This window comes from Peromyscus californicus, unplaced genomic scaffold (genome assembly GCF_007827085.1).
Source record: "Peromyscus californicus insignis strain IS unplaced genomic scaffold, ASM782708v3 Scaffold_2__1_contigs__length_46816999, whole genome shotgun sequence".
In the NCBI taxonomy this organism is placed as follows: Eukaryota; Metazoa; Chordata; class Mammalia; order Rodentia; family Cricetidae; genus Peromyscus; species Peromyscus californicus.
Genome location: NW_026294540.1, coordinates 46,680,338 through 46,699,213, shown reverse-complemented (window position 1 = coordinate 46,699,213; position 18,876 = coordinate 46,680,338). Strand labels below are relative to the sequence as shown.

General features: G+C 40.3%; 1 protein-coding gene across 1 annotated transcript in view; it reads left to right on the top strand.

Moving 5' to 3' along the window:
• The first annotated feature begins 4,474 nt into the window (after positions 1-4,474).
• The window catches only part of LOC128120553 (zinc finger protein 431-like), a 54,156-nt gene continuing 39,754 nt past the window's right edge, over positions 4,475-18,876 (top strand). Inside the window, exon 1 of the mRNA XM_052754713.1 lies at positions 4,475-4,603. Within this exon, the coding sequence (XP_052610673.1) occupies positions 4,577-4,603 (27 nt within the window). The 5' untranslated portion in view covers positions 4,475-4,576. The remainder of the gene's footprint in view (positions 4,604-18,876) is intronic.

Below are 18,876 nucleotides of genomic sequence, written 5' to 3'. Positions count from 1 at the left end.
GCTGTTTGATATAGGGATGGGCCTAGTGGCTGGTTGTAAATCAAGAGTGTCTCTTTGTAATGGTTTGGAGCCAAATGTCGAGACAATGCTTGTGAATAAATCTACCTTGTAGCATCCTAATCTCTAACAGTCCTGGTTAACATACTACTTATCTTTGGGGTGTTTTAGAGGGAGCTTTTGCTCAACTAAATTGTACTTTGTGAGCCTTATTATTTCCTAAGCTTGGTAAATCCTTTATATCACCAATTCTATTCTTCTATATCACAGCTTAGTAATGGAGTACTATCCAATACATGAAATTTGTTTTTTTTTTACAACATCCATGAAATTAACTGTAAATGTATTTTACATGTAAAGGTTAAATGTAAAGCCCTGAATGCCTAAAAGCTACTGGAGAAACTAGGCCTCTCCAATTTGGCAACCTGCCTTCTATGGATGTACCCAAAGGGTCCAGGAATATACAACTATAAAATTATAAGCTTAAGAGATAAAAATTGACAATCATCAGCTCTAAAGGTTAACACTTAACAAAGGCTGTCTGCTTTACAGTCAGCTTCTCTGTCAACAACTAGGGTTAACTTTTAACCACCTTGCCCCTTATAGCCAACAACTGCCTGGACCAAAGTTAACTTTTAATGGTTGTTTCTATGTGACTCCTTCAGTACCCGCCTCCATGGCCACAGCCCCAGAATTCCAGCATTGGCTGTGGTCTCAGCTAGCTGATAAGCTTTTGTGCCCAGTGGTGTTTTATTTTAAATTTAATTTTTAATTTTTATTTTTCTGGAATAAATTTTGCTTCTGGTTGAATAAACTTTGGAGATCTGTCCCCCATTATTGCATGACCCTGGACCCAACAGGAGTTTTCTTCTAAAATTCATTTCAATCTCTTGGCAATTAATAACAATAAGAAGTGAAGTCTTCACAATAAATTGAATACTTAAAGAGTTATGGTGTAAAGAAGAATGCATCTATGAACACTATTGTTAACTAGCAGAATTTCCTCAGTGGGCAGGTGAAAAACAACAAAACACAACGGTATTAGTCAAGAGACGTTCTTACCCCAAAGCTATGCAGGAACAGATATAAATTATGATAATGACAGAAAGAAATGCCTCTGGCATGTTCATCTTGTAACCACAAAGTCTTACCTAAAATCAAGGAAATGGCACTGTGAAACTATATTGCCTTGGAGCCTAGGATACCTGTCAATCTTCATGTTTCACCTAAAAGATAGATGTATCCATGCCACAATTCTCACACAAAAAAAAAAAAACCAACAAAACAACAACAACAAAAACCCAGTGAACACAAATAGAGAAGACATCAAGGAAAAGCCATCAGCAATGTGGTCACTGCTCTTCTTTGGATGGCTCTGCTGAGGTATTCTGAGCTCAAAACAAGACTCAATTTGCCTCTATGAAGGCTGTCTCAGAAAAAGGCCACAGCTCCTTGAATGCACAACAAGAAGGAGTTCATTTTAACTATCCTTGGCTGCTGTCTCCCTCAGGCCTGTGACATCACTGAAGAAAATTCTATTCTTTCCTTTTTTTAACCTGTTTTTAATTTTAGTTATGTGAATGTTTTGTCTGCATGTGTCTGTGCACAGTATCTATAGAGGCCAGAAGAAGGAGGCGGGAGATGCCTGGGACTGGAGTTACAGCAAATAGTTAGCTACCATGTGGGCTCTAAGAATAGAACCTGGGTCCTCTGTCACAATACTCATGGCTATTCTTTGTGGAGCCATCTCTCTAGCCCCCCTTTATTTAACATTTATTTTATATATTTTATTTAAAAGATATTATACCACATTACCCTATTTTACCTTCACTCCATCCCCTCCCAAATACTTCCCTTCCCACTTTTCCCCTGTAAGTTATGTATGAATAAGTATGCTGAAATAGATGAAGACAACCTACTGAGTCTGGTTTTTTTTTTGTAGCTTTATAAAATAATTACTGACGTCTTGATAGGAAATTTATCTTTTTTTTTGGTTTTTTCGAGACAGGGTTTCTCTGTGTAGCTTTGCACCTTTCCTGGAACTCGCTTTGTAGACCAGGCTGGCCTCAAACTCACAGAGATCCTCCTGCCTCTGCCTCCCAAGTGCTGGGATTAAAGGCGTGCCACCACCTCCCGGCTAGGGAAGTCATCTTAACTAGCCCTGGCTGCTATCTGTCTCAGGGCTGTGACATCACTGTGGAAAATTCCATTCTTCGCTTTTTCTGACTTTTAAAAAATGAAATTATCTGGGTGTTTTCCATGCACATGTCAGTGCACAGTACTTACAGAGGCCAGAAGAAGGCAGGAGATGCCTGGGATGGGAGTTACAGCAAATGGTTAACTACCATGTGGATTTAAAAATGGAACCTGGGTCACCCATACAATTTCTTGTGTGGAAGGAGCAGTGGCCTTCCACTGAGCTGGCCTGCTTGGAGGCAAAAGCAGCTTCATTCTGAGGTTAATATAGTTCATCATAACCATTCATTTAAGAGCAGAGCAAACAGTGCTGTTAAGTGACTTTTCCTTGAAGTTCTCTGTATTTGTGTTCTCTATCTTTTCTATCTGTGAGAATGGCATTGGTACAGTTATCTTTTAGATTGAACATCAAGAATGACAGGTTGCATAGGCTCCAAAGCAATATTTTTTTCACTGTGTTATTTATTGATTTTCAGCTAAGATCTTGTGGTATAAGATGAACATGTCAGAGATGTTTCTTTCCATCATTTTTATAATTTATATATATATGTATATATATATATACATACACACACACACACACACACACACACACACACACATATATATATATATATATATATATATATATATATATACACACACATTTCTGCATGACATTGCAGTAAGAATACTCCTAAATGTCTCTGCTTTTACATTGTGATCATGCTCTGAAGTGGATTTGTTTACTCACCTGTTTAGGAATAGGGAGAATTCTACATGAACATGTCCGGACTTCCTAAGTAAAATCCACATACTTCCTTTGTTTAGGAAAAGCATGCTTTCCTTGCCTCCTGCAGGAAAGAAATTTTTCTCATTTCTTCTTTCTTGGCTGTTGTGATGGCTACTCTTACTAGTCAAACTGACTACCTCTGGAATTAACTAAAACCCAAAGAGTTTGGTATACCTGTGAGGGATTTTTTAAAAATGTTTAGAAATTAAAAACCCATCTTTAATCCTGATCATTTGAGGTGAAATTCACCTTCAGCTGCTTGGTGGCTGTGTACACCTTTAACCCAAGCACTCAGGAGGCAGAAACAGTTGGATTTTCCTGAACTTGAGTCTGGTCTGGTCTACAGAATGAGTTCAGGGCTACACAGATAAACTCTGTCTCAAAAACACCAAAAAAAAAAAAAATCAAGGGAAGTTTAAGATCCACCTTTAATCTGGATTGCACCTCTGATAGCAACCAACATATATAAAGTATATTGAAGGAAGAAGCTCTCTTTCTCTCTCTCTCTCTTTGCCTCCTTGCCCTAGCCCTGGCAACTAAGTTCATTCCTTTACCAGCATTAGAGCCTACTTCCTTGGTATTTTGGTGTATACTGAAGACCAGCTGAGACATCCAGCCTCATGAACTGAACAACTACTGGACTCTTCAAATTTCCATTGGTAGGCAGCAATTGTTGGACTACCTGGACAACAGCTTATAAGACATTCTATTAAATCAACTTTCTACATACACAGAGAGATTCATTCTACAAGTCCTGTTCATGTAGAGAACCTTGAATAATACAGTTGTGTTTTTTTGCACCTGTCCACTGAGGAAGATGTGCTGGCTAACAATGGTGCTCATAACCGCATTCTTCCTAGCTCCATTAATTTCTAAGTATTCAACTTTCCATAAAGAGTACTCTTTATTATTACTTAATTTGCAAACACTCTGCTCTGAATTTCAGGAATAAAACCCCTTAAGCAATGGAGTCATCATCCAGCTCTCTAATGAGAGAAAGACCTATTATTTTATTTCTGATCTAGTTCCTGCTTTTCTTTCCTGGTTGTCTGAAGTCCCTGTGACAAGCGGGTAAAAAGTGCATTCAATTCACCTGACCTCAGTGTGAAACCACCTAACAAGCATCTCTTTTTGTGTGCTTAAATCTCTTTAGTTGTTAATATTCTGGGTACCCTTCCACTTGTGTGACGGGGAATCACTCCACCACACATAGTATAGTAGGCTGTACAAGTTAGCTAGCAACATTGTGTCCAGCGGGATGAAGGGGAAGTGCCTATGGAGAGCAGGAAGAGAGCAGGGTCTGCTATTAGAACCAGGGGCAGGTGCTATTGAAATGCATCTCTCTGTTGGTTCAGAAAAGGTCTGGGTCTGGGGTGGAAGGCTAGGTCAGGAATCTTTGTGCTGTATCTTTAAGCACAGTGTAACCATATGGGAGGTGCTCGTGTCACTCAGGCCTCACTAGCCAATCAGGCCCTCCAGGCGACCTGCCAGTCAGAAATTGTGCAAGGTCCTTCCAGTCACCAGCTTCAGGCTTGGCTTTGAAAAGAAGCTGGCGCCAGTGGTTTTATATGCTCTGCTGTGAGTGCTGCTTCAGGGAGCCGAGCAGAGAGCATGGGAGAGCTGGAAAACCACGATATGGTGAGTTAGGAGCTTATCCCCAGACTGAGAGGGAGGAGCAGCCAGTTGGGCTGTGGGAGCCAGAGTGGTGGGTCCTCCCCTGGCTGGGTGGGAGCCAGTGGGCGGACACAGAGTTCAGCATGTTTTTGCCTGGTTTTGCATGGTCCAGCATGGTCCTGCATGCTCCAGTGTTGTTTTGCGCGGTCCTGCATGGTATTTGCAATTCCTGGGCCTGCTGGCAGCTTCTGTGTAACTTCACTCTGCAGGCTGCATCTGTGCAGAGCATTGGGAGTGGGACTGTACTTTGAAATAATCTTGTTGTTGACATCACTGTGAAATGCCGGTGCCCGTAGTGTTTATGTTGTTGCTATGGAGCAAAGATTTGCCGAATTCAGAGAGTCGTGGTCCCATGTTTTCCGTATCTTCCAGAAGTACTGTACTTTGAACTTATTACATTAGGTTTAGGATCCATTCTGTGGAGCTCATAAACAGTATCTCCTGTATAATGTGGCACTCCACCGCTAAACTGTGATGTAGAAAAGTAGAATTGATGGTAATAGAATTGATGGTACAAGGTAGTACCAGTTGTTAGGAGACATTAATTCACAAAGTAGAATTTAGGTAAGGGAGGGCTGCATCACGAATACCCCAAAGATAAGTAGTATGCTAACCATGCTGGTTAGAAATTAGTATGATAAGGTGTAATTGTTTGTTCCCCATGATTAACCAGCCACATTCCCATAACCAAGGAGACAACCCTGATATACAACCAGCAGGAAGTCCCATCCATCCAAAAAAAAAAAAAAAAAAAAAAAAAACAGCCTCTAAATGCTACTCAAGGGACCATTACAGGGTCACAACCAACATTAAGTCCTGGTGTGCCACAAAGGTATGTTAATTCTAGAACAGGGACATCTCCAGTCTTTTTGAAAAGCAGTTTTGAGTCAAGATCTTCTATGTTGATTGAGATGGACTTGAACCTTGTCTGTAACCACACAGGGCATTGCCCTTATTATCTTCCTGACTGACCACCCTAAATCTTAGATTATACATCTGCAGCACCACAGAGTCCTAAAATTGCCAGATTGAGTCACATAGTGGACTGTCCATTGCAGAACAGGGCAAGGATTTGTGTGTGGAGCATGGCTTCTCCCTGCAGACTAGAAGAGGAGGAACAGTGTACTCTGTACAGTGCAGGGGGAAACAGACTAGACAATAGCTTGATCACAGACTGAAGTTGAAGGCAGTGAGCTGCAGGGGTTTCTGTTACAAAGAAGGACTGATGGGGCATGGTGAGTGACTTTCTCTGTAGTTTTCCTGCATGTATTAATCCTTCCCATGTGAATGAAGACAGACAGAATTGGTGGGTATACAGTTTGGGGAAGATAGCTTGAACTGCTAAGTATTCAGTTCCCAAGTAGAGAACTTTCCTATGTAGATATGTGCAATCCTGGTTGACACACTTCACTCAGAGGTTTGAGACATAGGCCATTGGCTGTAATTGCATGTGTTAGCTTACAACACTCAGTGGCTAACACTTTACATGGGTCAAAGTCATATAGTCTCTTATTAATGGCATTCTCTCTACCAGGGTATTACCTACTCCATTTCATCATCAGTATACCTAAGTATCCTTCCAATTATTTTTATCATTATAAAACATCAATTATTGGTATCATTTTTAAATTCATTTTTTTAAAATGCATTACTGTAAATTTTTTTTTACTGTTTATCAATGTTTCCCAGTGTCAGAATTTCATTCCGTTTTTTCTTAATGATATTTATTTATTTATTTATTTATTTATTCATTTATTTATTTATCTATTTATATCAGTTTAGAGCAGTGGTTCTCAACATTGGGGATCGTGGCTCCCTTGGGGAGATCAAATGACCCTATCACAGGACGACTGGCCAAAGACCATCAGAAAGCACAGACAGATATTTATACTATAATTCCTAACAGTAGCAAAAATATAGTTATGAACTAACAGTGAAAATAATTTTATAGTTGGGGGGTCACCACATCATGAGGAACTATACTAAAGGGTCACAGCATTAGGTAGGTTGAGAACCCCAGGTTTAGATCAGTGTCTCTTGTAGCTCAGGCTTGCCTCACTATATAATAGAGAATTGCATTGAACACCTACTCTTGCCTCTGCTGCCCAGTGCTGGAAAGACAGTCCTGAAAGTCCTTCCAGGCTGAGCCTTGACTGATCTTTGGGAATGCAAAAATAGACCAGTGAATGAGTATCCTCCAACTTCTCTAGATTTTATTGTGAATTTACAAATGAAGTGGGACCTGTGTATGAATTGAGTTCACTGGCCAACTGTAAAGCAGGTGCAGTCACAGCAGAGAAAGGGATGGGCAAGGAAGATCATGAAAGCTTTCCTGCTGTGACTGTATTTGACATTAGCAATGAGTAGTCAGGTAATCCATTTCAGATGATCAATAAATGTTCTGACCAGCCATTTCTTGAGTCCACAGACCAGGCTATCTAGAATCTGGATAAAGAATTGAATTTTCATGGAACCAAATGACTATAGTTACACAGTTCAAAGTAGTAGAACTGGATAAAAATGGTGTGGCCCTGCCTAATATGACTGTGTTTTCCAGGTTTAAGATATATACCCAGAGAGAAATGATGTGAGTAGTAATCGGTGTGCTCTAATATAAATCCCTAGTTTCTGGAGCACATGGCCATGAAGCCTGTTTCAATTTTTTTAACAGAATTATTTGGGATTATAATTACATTATTTCCACTGTGTTATTTCCTGCCTCCAACCCCTCCCATAGACCCTTGTGTTTTAATCCATGGCCTCTTTTTGTTTAACAACAGATATGGTTTGATTGTGACCTGTGTTTGGTTGCAGGACCTCCCAGCTATGAAATACAGGACTGGCTACACTGGACATTGAGTGTGTAATGGAGTGTGCACACATAGGACCCTATGCCTTGGAGGAGGAACAGGAAGTGTTCTCGGAGAGTGGAAGATTTTACTAAATGACAAATTTCTCAGATTAGGGTCCTGTCCAGCCTGCCATAGTGTGGAAGGACCAAACCTGGGAGGGTTTTTGCTCTCTTGAGTTGTTTGATCTCTGTTCATCCAGTAGGGTAACTGCTAATGTCCTGAAGCCCAGCTGGGTGGTCCTAGCTAATGGGGACTCTGGGAAGGCTTAGCAATCAGGATTACCAATAAGAGGTAGTTTACAAGTTCTTTCCTGGATTCTCCTCTTGTTCTGCTGTAGGGAGCTGTAAGGAAGACCAAATGCCATGCCATGGTGAGTGTGGGGGCCACTGTCCCCAGACTAGGAAGATCAGGTTGGCTGAGCTGTCAGAGCTGCTTGGTCTGGGATGGACCATGAGCTTGACTGAGGTTCTGTTTGTCCCTGTGTTGACCTGGGTAGTGGCCCTTGCCCTCTGAGCTTTGTTGAATGTGGATTCCCTGGGGACTGGGAGGCTTTGCCATCCTGGCATGGGAGACTATGAGCTTGTAATATCACTGCCTCATGCTATGTAATTGAGAATTGCCTCATGTATGTAATTGAAGCTTGCCTCATGCTATGTAACTGAGAATTGCTTTGAACACCTAATCCTGCCTCTGTTGCCCAGTGCTGGGTAGACAGTCCCACAAAATCTTCCATTTTGGCCTTGACTGGTCAGTGAGAAGGAAAACTAAACCAGTTAATGAATGACCTCCAATCTCTCTGGCTTTTAGTGGGGTCTTATAGACGAAGAGGGACCTGTGCAAGAATTGAGTTCATAGACCAACTTTGAAGCTGCTAGTGTCACAGTGCAGAAAGGGAGAGTCAGGATGGTGGTTGAGAGCCTTCCTACTTCAACAGTAGTTGAGATTAGCAATGTGGAATTAGGTCATCAATTTTAGATGCTCCATAAATGTCCTGATTGACCATTTCTTGCGGTCCACAGACAAGGGCAATCAAGAATCTGGATAAAGGACTGACCTTATCATAAAACCAAATTGCTATAGTTACAGTAGTTCAACCAAAATAGATCTGGGTAAAATGTTGTGGCCCTGACTAACAGGACTTTTTTTCTGGTTTAAAATGTAGTCCCTTAGATAAAAGGTTTGAGAAATCTTTGATGTGCTCTCATACAAATCTCTAGACTCTGGAGCACATGGCCATAAAACCTGTTTCAACTTTTCAAAATAATTTTTTGAGATTATAGCTACATCATATCCACATTCTCTTTCCTGTCTCCAAGCTCTACCATGACCCCTCATCTTTTTCTAATTCATGGTCTGTATTTCTGTATCAACAGTTACACAGTAACAAGAGTTCCTGTGGAATGTGACCTGTGTTTGGCTGCAGGACTCCCAGCTAGGAGGCAATGGGTAGGCTGTACTCCACATTGAGTGTGCAATGGAATGTGCACACCAAAGATACTTTGCTTTGGATGAGGAACAGGATGCACTCTAGGAGAGTTGAAGAATGTCTACTAAAATACATTCTTTCTCGACTAGGGTCCTATCTATTGGGTGTAAGGGCAGAGCTGGAAGGACTGTGCTGTCTGAGTCATTTGATCTCTGATCAACCAGCAGGGTACCTGCTAATATTTCGAGGCCCAGGTGGGTGGCCCTAGCCTTTGAAGGACTCTGGGAAGGCTTAGCAATGGGGAGTACCAGTGGCAGGTAGCTTGTAGGTTCTTCCCAGACTTCTCCTCTGCTTCTGCTGTAGTGAGTTGTAAGGAAGAAGACAAGCTATACCATGGTGAGTATAGGGTGTTCAGAGAAGGTCTCCTGAGCTGTCATTTTTGCTGGCTTTGGATGGACCATGAGCCAGACTGTGGTTCTGTTCATCCATGTGGTGACCTGGACAGTGGTCCTTGTCCTCTGAGTCTCCCTGTGTATGGATTTTCTGGGGAGGAAGAGACTCTGCAGTCCTGGTATGTTAGGATATGATGCTTGTAATATCACTGTTCATTGCGCACCCAGGCAAGCTTTTGGTGTGTAGTGGGAAGACTGATTAGAAAACTGAAAATCTGGTTTCTGGAAGTTCTGAATATTGCATTGCACTTTCAGGATTGTCTTATAGTTGTTTTAAATAGTATAGAAACTGGTAGAAAGATGGTGATGTAGATTGTGATTCAGCAGTACATGATTAGAATGCTTCCAACTTTTTGCTACCATCAGCTGCAATGGTATGTTTCAATGATGTTTACAGGGGAAAAAGGGAGTTTTTGAGCTGCAGAGGTTTCTCAGGTAGCATCTTGTTGGGCAGGTAGATAGGACAGAATCCACATCGTTTTACCATAATCCATGTGACAGGAAGCCAATTTTAAATTATTCTACTATGTCATTTTGAGATTGGGCATCAGTGGGGCTGTTTTTACCTGAAACCACAAGAAGGCATAAGGGACTGGGTGCTGGTGGTGGCGGCGGTTGTGGTGGCAGCGGTGGCCTCAGCGCACACCTTTAATCTCAGCACTGAGGCAGAGGCAGGTGGATCTCTGTGAGTTTGAGGCCAGCCTGGGCTGCAGAGCGAGTTCCAGGAAAGGCACAAAGCTACACAGAGAAAACCCTGTCTCAAAAAACAAAACAAAACAAACAAACAAAAAGAAGGCATAAGAGCTGGAGAACCATAGCAGGATCACCTCCATTTGCAGAAAGAGCTCTAGAGCATGGGGCCTCACTGTGTACAAGAAATATCAGTAGCTGGAGAGTCAGAAACAGCAGTTTAAGAGGGTCACTTTGTGATAATTTTGTGAAAGTTGTGAACTCTGTGTCTGTATAATTTCTATACACATAGAATCATAGGTAGCTGGGTAACATTAATCAAGATCACACTTTTCCTTGCTAAGTTTCCTTTGGTCTTTGGATTAATAGTTGACTATATTTTCCTTCCTTTGTTCTTGGCTTTTTCTCTCTATCCCCATTATGCTTTGAGAAATATTGTTCATATTTTTGATTGTTGTAGCTTTATGGTAACTATAGAAGTCACATTACATCATTCTGTGTACTGTTTTTCATAATCCCATTGATCATTCTGAGTATTTCCACTGTGAATGTAGCTTTATAATCAGCATTCCTCTTATAAATTGTTGGGCATTGTTGTTGGATTGTAGTCACTTTATGCTGCAAATTTACCACACACAACATTTTAATTTTGATGCTGCCTGTTTCCAAGGATTATTTATTTGCTTCTTTATTTGTTTAGGTTTTGTTGTTCTTCCTGTTTTTAATCTGTGATAGACTTTTGGTTTATTGGATAAAAGGTCTTAGCAGGTGCCTCAGCACATATTCTTTTGGGGGATGACCTGAGTTCGGATACCAACATTCAAGTTGAGATGCTCATAACTATCTACTATTCCAGATTCTGTACATATGGAGAACATACTCTCTCATGGACAAACATGTGGGGCGTTTACCCACCACCCCCACAGTCCCCCAGAGTTTTCTTGAGTGCAAGCAGCAGGAAATATTAGATAGGATTTATTGCGGAGAATCTTGCAGAGATAAACAGATAGAAAATAAAGGATAGCCTCGAGAGGGCCTGGAACCTATTCCAACGGCCCCCACTGTCTCTGCCCCAGGGTTTTTATAGAGACACCAAGGGGTGGAGCAAAAGACCTCCTCCCCCTGCACAGCCAAGTACAGACCATCTCAGACACCTGCACTCAGGCCCGTGGTCCTAATCATCCTCTATGTGGACCTGCTGGGTAAAGCCACGAGGAACCCGAGAACGGGCTCCCACAGGTCCCCCTTTCTTAATATATAAAAAAAATAACTATTAATGGCTTACAGCAATCTCTATAGCTGTTACACCTCCCAATATGGGAGTAGAGGATGATAAAGATGGCATTTCTCTTTTGAATTAGGTCCAAGGTGACTACAGCAGTCTTAGCTGCATCAAGCCCTTTCTAACCCAAAAACTCTTAAGGTGACTACAAACTTAAAGAATCCCTTAGCTTCATCATTAATAGGTTAACATAAATATTGCTATACACAGTCACCATTCTCCCAATCTTACAACACAAAACAAACTCTTAACAGAACCATTTGAATGAGCATATATGGTGCTATATATACTTAACAATTTTCTCCATCTTACAACTTTAACTGTTAGTCATTTGAATTTTCTTGCTAACAGAACATAGGAAAAACTTCGATGTATTCACATCAAACTTAAATATTCCTTAACTCCACAAAACCAGGGTGCATTAATATCAATAGGGTAAATATAATTTCTGCAAACATAATTCAACCTCATAACTCCTCCTTTTCTTTATAATTTTTTAAACAAAAATCTCAAACCTAATTAGAAGAACCCAAACTCATACAATTCCTACAAACTCATATTGAAAAGCAATCTTCTCAATCTAACCATTAACACTTTGAAAACTTAGCAAAACATCCAAAAGCAGTTTCTTTTTTTTTTTTTTTTTTTTTTTGGTTTTTCGAGACAGGGTTTCTCTGTGTAGCTTTGCGCCTTTCCTGGAACTCACTTGGTAGTCCAGGCTGGCCTCGAACTCACAGAGATCCGCCTGGCTCTGCCTCCCGAGTGCTGGGATTAAAGGCGTGCGCCACCACCGCCCGGCCAAAAGCAGTTTCTTAATAAAACTCTTTACACTTTAAAAGTGGTCTCTTAATATACCCCATTTGCATTTCTTACTAACAAAAACATGACATTAATCCACTCAAACAACTTTTGAAATTAGACTAAGGAATATTAACTCTCCCCCTTTTCTTTATAATTTAAGCAAAATCTCAAGCCTAGTTAGAAAACCCAAACTTTTCCATTTAAACAGTTCCATTTGTAACACAAAACCAGTTCTGTAAGTAATTTCATTTTTACATAAACAGTTCCACAAAACTGTTTATGTAAACCATGAATTCATGAATCACCAATTAATAAAGCATATATGCATACACAAAACTGCATCTTGATTCTAGGTAGAAATAATAAATTTCTTCATTTAAACAGTTCCTTTTTTAACCCAATTCCAGCAAACAGTTCCTAGGTCATTACTATAAGTAAACTCAAAATTGTCCCATATCAATGAAATCTCTATTGTTCATTTCATTTCTTAAGTCTTAAAATTCAAACGATAAATTCTGGTACTAGTCTTCCAAATATGAGAAATCCATAACCAAAATCTTTTTGTAATTTTATCTCATTTTAAGTTCAAAAAGTTCAAACAAGAAATAAATTCTAGTATCAGGCTTTCACTTCCAAATATGAAGAGGCGTTTTTCAACCAAAACTTTTTGCAGTTAACAATTTTTGTTCAAACAAGCGTCTCTGAACTTATTCTCAAGCCAGAGACCTTTTTAGGTACAGTAGTATTCTAAACCGCACCATTTTTGATGTTAGCTCAGGTTTTTCTGTGTTGCGTCAATTTTCCACGGATCTCAGCTGCGGATGCCTTGTTGTGCTGGTTCTGGCATCCGCCATTCTTAGCTTCTTAGCGGCTTCTGGAACTTTTGAAAACCGCTCAGACTGCCTGCTTTGCAGTCTGCTAGGACACTAACTTCTAGATCTCAGGTTTTTTCATCATATACATTAAGCATAGACTCACACTTAACATTTACACTTTTTTACAAACTCACATATAACATTTTTTGCCTTGCAAAGCATTTAGACTCACATTCAACATTTACATGTTTTTACAAACTCATAACATTAACATCTACTTATTTATACTCCTTAAGGAAACTATAGAACTACTTTAGGAAATATATTTCTTATTACTTCTTATATATTTCTTATGTTCATTCCATCTTATTTCTTATTTAAACTTACATTTACAACTAGCATCTTTACTTCTTACAAGCTTATTACTACATGTCTTAAGACTACCTTAGATACTTCTTGCAAGCTTATATTCTTAAAGGAACTCTATAGATCTATTTTACAAACTTATATAGGGCTACCATTAGCATATATTTAACTTAGCAAACACCTAAAGATTTCTTAACACAGAGATCTAACAAGAGAATTTTTACAAACTCACATGTCTTATTTTCATCTTTTTCTATTTCTTACTCTTAATTATTATTACTATCTCTATTAGAAAGATTCTCTCAACTAGACAGGAAGTACGTACATCATTTCTAAAGTTTAGAGTTAATAGTCAGCTTTGTTATAAAGCACTGGGATTTAGTGAGTGTTGTTGTTATAGAATTGTGATAGTTGTTGCTAGGGGACTGTAACCTTCCCAGGATGAAGCCACACTCCAAAGTTGCCAGTTCTCTCAGCCGTTCTGGACCAGCAGAGATGCACTGTCAGTGGTAGACCGTTTTTAACTAGAGGCTGTCCCTTCACCCAAATTCATAATAGCTCCCCTAAGTGCTTCAATTCAGACAAACATTTCTATTACAGCAGTACTTTTGGTTTGTTCTACTGAAAAACTTCACTTCACCCTGAGGGTGAAATTACCATATTTAGCTGCTGTAAAGCTCTTGCCAAATACTGCACAGCTATAAGGTGATATAAAGTATTTTTCTAAAGGAGCTAGTAAAGCCACTAGTGGCACAGCTCCGAACTGTATTTAGTATTTTCACTTCATTAGCTTTAACTCCTGATGTTATTAGCAGCTGTAATATTTAGCATTGATTTTTTAATAAGGAACTTTCAGGTGAAGCAACTCTTTTGTAAGACACAGCTAGATTTTCTGGAGTTTGTTTCCCATCTATAAAGCAGTCATTTCTTTTTGAATGCCTGTTTCCTTGTCTCCTTATTAGATTTGCAAGGGAATTACTCATTGCAGGTAGTTTGTTCAAAAGGCAAAGAACTTTTTTAATTTCAACGTAAGTTTCTTCATATCTAAGACAACATTCAGTGTATAAACTGCTTTCTCTTGCTTTCTTAAGGATTTTAAAGTGGCTTGTTTGCTTTTTGTCATCCAACTATCGTTAAAAACTTTGCACAGCTATTAGGGTAAATAAGGCATTTTACCAAGGGAGCCCCAAACTGCGAAGCGCCTAGTTCCGTATCCTTTCAATTTTTCATTGGAACTGACACTTAAACTCTTAGATGATTTTCCTCCTTATTCTTTTAAAAGCTGTATTTTAAGTTTACCATGAATGTATTTTCGAGCTGGCAAGTGTTTCAGGGCAGTGTCGCCATCTTTAGCGGAAAAACTACCTTTCCCAGAATGCATTTCCCTTATATCAGTCCATAATAGTATCAGTCCCTTATATCAGTCCTTTATATCATTTCCCTTATATCAGTCATTTCCCATAGTTCTTTTTGGGTCTGAGAGTCAACTGGTTCTTTTTTACCAGACTTGCTTACAAATTCTTCCCCGGGAGGTTTGAACAAAGTTTTTTACTTTTGCAATGGGAGATTTGAACAAGCATTTTACATTTTCAATTATGGGACATTGGGAGGTTTCTGGTCTCTCCTCAGCTGGCTTTAACAGGTGTCTCTCCTTCATTTGACACTGGCCCCCAAATCAGAACTGCACCTGCCTCGTTAGCGCGCATTGAGGTGGGCAATTTCTGATAGCAACTTTCCTCGGGGCTTGTGTTTGTCTTAGCCAGTCAGTGAAAAACAAGATCATGTACAACAGCTTTTCCATAGCTCTTTCAGAGATTTTCTCCCACTGACTTTATTCTCATTTTGCTTGTTCCTCCCCCCCCCCCCAGATGCAGAGCTTCAGGTGTCTGTCTGCGGCTCTGTACCTCTGCTAGCTGCCTTTGGAGGTAGGGGCTTTTTTTCTCCCTCTGAATCCGCCTCAAATTCTAGCAGCTTTTCACAGGTCATGTATTTTCTGGGGAGGAATATGTCCCTTCTCTTTCTTCAGAGTCTTTCTCCCTGACAGTATCCAGTTTGGTCTCAGTTTATCCCCTCTACCCCAGAAACAGTTTCCGACACTACAGTGGCGGCTTTCCCTGCTACTGAAGGTAGGGGCTTTTTGTCTGTTGTGGTTTGCATACAGACTGAAAATCTAACAAGGAAGGTTTTGGCCATTTCTAAACTCCCATTAGAACAGGTTTTTTGCCTCATCAGGCCTTCACCTGGCCCAGTCCCCCAGTGGGTTGCATTTGCTTGTCTGGGTGCTCAAGGACAGAACTTATGCCAGAGGCAATCACCCCTCAGGGCTACACTCCCTCATCTCAGGGAGTCAGTTGAAACAAAGCTTTTCTCAAAGAGATGCTTTCTCTGACAGAAAAGAAAGCTTTACTAGTTCTGTTCTGCCCTGGCTGGGCTCTTTCCCCAGACAGCATTCTGACTCAGCAGCACAACTGCTTCAGACACAGTTCAGCTTTACTGTTTTCCCAGAAAGGTCCTTACTCTGATAGGAAAGTTTTTCTCAGATGTCTTTTTGCAGTTGTGGACCTATCAACCCGGGACTTGTAGGAAAGTGAACAACTGTGCCCTTCCCACTGGCTTTAGTTTTGTTTGTTCATTAGCAATCTTCCCCTGGGTCCCTGCACCTTCCTGCCTCAGCTCTGTGCTCCAGGAAGTTTGCAACTGCAGGAACGCTAGTATCCCCGAAATGCACTCCAACTCAGAGACGCTGGCCAGTCACCTCTGGGTTTTTGGTCAGAAGCTAGGATACAACGTTAACAATTTGCATCGCTTCAGGGGATCTTTGCTTAGGACGATTGGGAGCACTTTTTCATAGCTCATTCAGAAACAAAACTCTTGATGCCTCAGCTCAGCTGTAACTGAAAAGCTTGGCTTTTTTGCTTTTCTCAAGGTAGTTTCCTGCCCTTTTGGGCTCTCTGTTGCTCTTTACCCATACTCTCCCAAGCGTTTCCCTCAGGGTACTCTGACCCACTGTTTTTTACTAGCTTGAAAAGACAGTTTAGAAGAGGTTTTTAGGAACTTGTCCCTGCCTCCTGCATTGCAGGGAGGATTTTTAAAGCTTGAAAGAGAACTTAGGTTTTGCTGTCTTAAGAGGTTTGTTGTTTTCCCTTAGAGCTAATCACAGGTGGTCCTTATACTAATATCTTCAGGTGATTCTAATTTTTGTCCTTCTGAGAGAGAAAGTTAAAGGCTTTAGTTTTTAAGTTTAAGAGAGCTTTTAGTTTGAGAAAGATTAAGGCTTTTTAGAGATTTTCCCCCCAAATTTTCCAAGAAAAGCTTTATAGTTTGAGAAATATTTTTTTTCCCCAAGAGAGAAAGACCAACTTTTCCCAAAACTTCCCAACTTTAAACTTGGCTTTTTACACCCCCATTTTTGCCTCAGGGAGAAATCACTTTCTCCTGCTGCTTGGACTTAGCATTTCAGCTGTCCCCAGGTCAAAAGCTTCCATTGGAAACTTTTTCTTCCCCATAAGCTCAGAGAAGAGCTTTTTTACTACCCGAAAAGCCCAAAGAAAGATTTTTTCCCGGTTTGCATTCATAGCCCCCAAAGTTAGAAAATTGTAGAGTTTTTCTGTCTAGTTGCCTTACTTATTTTTTCCTACACAATCTTACACTTCTAAGTTTTTCCTAAACTATATTACTTCACTATACCTTATACTTATTTTTCACAGATAGAAACTGAGAAAGGGATAGAAGATAGAAAATTTTGACAGAAGAGAATTTCGCTGCAGCATCGGACATCCTTCCAGTCCGCTTTCCTTTTCTCTCGAGGATAAAACCCCTGCCTCTCAATAATATATATAAAATATATATTTTCCATAACACCGGCATGCCTTATCCACTGGCAGGGCTGAACTCAGCACTTTTGCCAAAGACTCTGTAATAAAACTATTATTTTCCTTTATCTTTAGTCCCTATTACTTTGTCTTTAGTCCCTGTTCATTTGTCTTTAGTCCCCCCTTTTTTTTAGTCCCCCTTTTTTTCTTTAGTTCCTTTTTCTTTTTTCTTTAGTCCCTGTTCATGGCGCCATTCTGTGGGGCGTTTACCCACCATCCCCACAGTTCCCCAGAGTTTTCTTGAGTGCGAGCAGCAGGAAATATTAGATAGAAGGACTTATTGCGGAGAATCTTGTGGAGATAAACAGATAGAAAATAAAGGATAGCCTCAAGAGGGCCTGGAACCTATTCCAACGGCCCCCACTGTCTCTGCCCCAGGGTTTTTATAGAGACGCCAAGGGGTGGAGCAATAGACCTCCTCCCCCAGCACAGCCAAGTGCAGACCATCTCAGACACCTGCACTCAGGCCCGTGGTCCTAATCATCCTCTATGCGGACCTGCTGGGTAAAGTCACGAGGAACCCGAGAATGGGCTCCCACACAAACATATGCAAAAAATAGCAATAAACTTGTTTTCAAAAGTGCTTGTGACTTATAAGGCAATTAGAGCAAACCAAGTTGCTTTAGGTATATAGTGATTCTTTAAAAAATCTGTTAACTTGCATTTTGTTTTAAAGTTTTCATTTCCTGGCTGGGCGGTGGTGGTTCATGCCTTTAATCCCAGCACTCGGGAGGCAGAGGCAGGCGGATCAGCCTGGGCTACAGAGTGAGTTCCAGTAAAGGCTCCAAAGCTACAGAGAAACCCTGTCTCAAAAAACAAAACGAAACAAAAAAGTTTTCATTTCCTTACTCTGATGCAGACTTACAGACAACCATCAATCATAGGAAACAAAATGGTGTCTAAGTGATCCTAACAGACATCATTTTCTTTATCATAAGAGAATGAGATGCTTTTAGTAGTCAAAATTATTTTCTACAATGTTAAAACCTCAGAAGGCTTCAAGTGAACCCATTTTCTATTATTGGCAAAGGAGAGATGGTGTGTACAGGATGAGTGATGGCCAGTGATTTCTTATAGTTTATTTTGATTAGAATCTTGTCGTTCATGTTTAAGGGTCTGTGATATATTTTTGTAGGTATGCCTTTTCATCTCATTCCCCCCCACCATGGTGCCACCTATGTTGTTAGTTTTATTTCCATCTATTTGCATTGTTGTTTCACTGGGAAATGATTGACCTTCACTAATTTTGTATTCAGAAAATTTCTTGTTATGATTTCCTTGAGTTTTTGTTGATTTGGGAAGTTTCTGTGGAGAGACAGTTTTAGTTTTCTCTTTTTGATCTTAGAGGCTTGCCTTGTCTTCCTGGCATATCTGTTTTTTCCAGTTTTTGGTATTTCCATGTTTGTGTTTTTGCTGCTTTGGTGATTGGATGTAATTCATACTCCCTGCTTTGGATCTTTAAAACCTCATATATTATTGTCTCTTTTTCCTAATTAGCATGAGCTGTCAACATGACATAGCCTAGAGTCATCTGAGGGGACAGATGTGACTAGATCAGAATATCTGATTGCTGTGTCTGAGAGAGATCATGTTGGTTATGATTGATGTTCGAAGTCTCTTCCACTGAGTTGGCAATATCTCTAAGCAAGTGGGCCTGGGCTGGATAAGAGAGCTAGCTTAG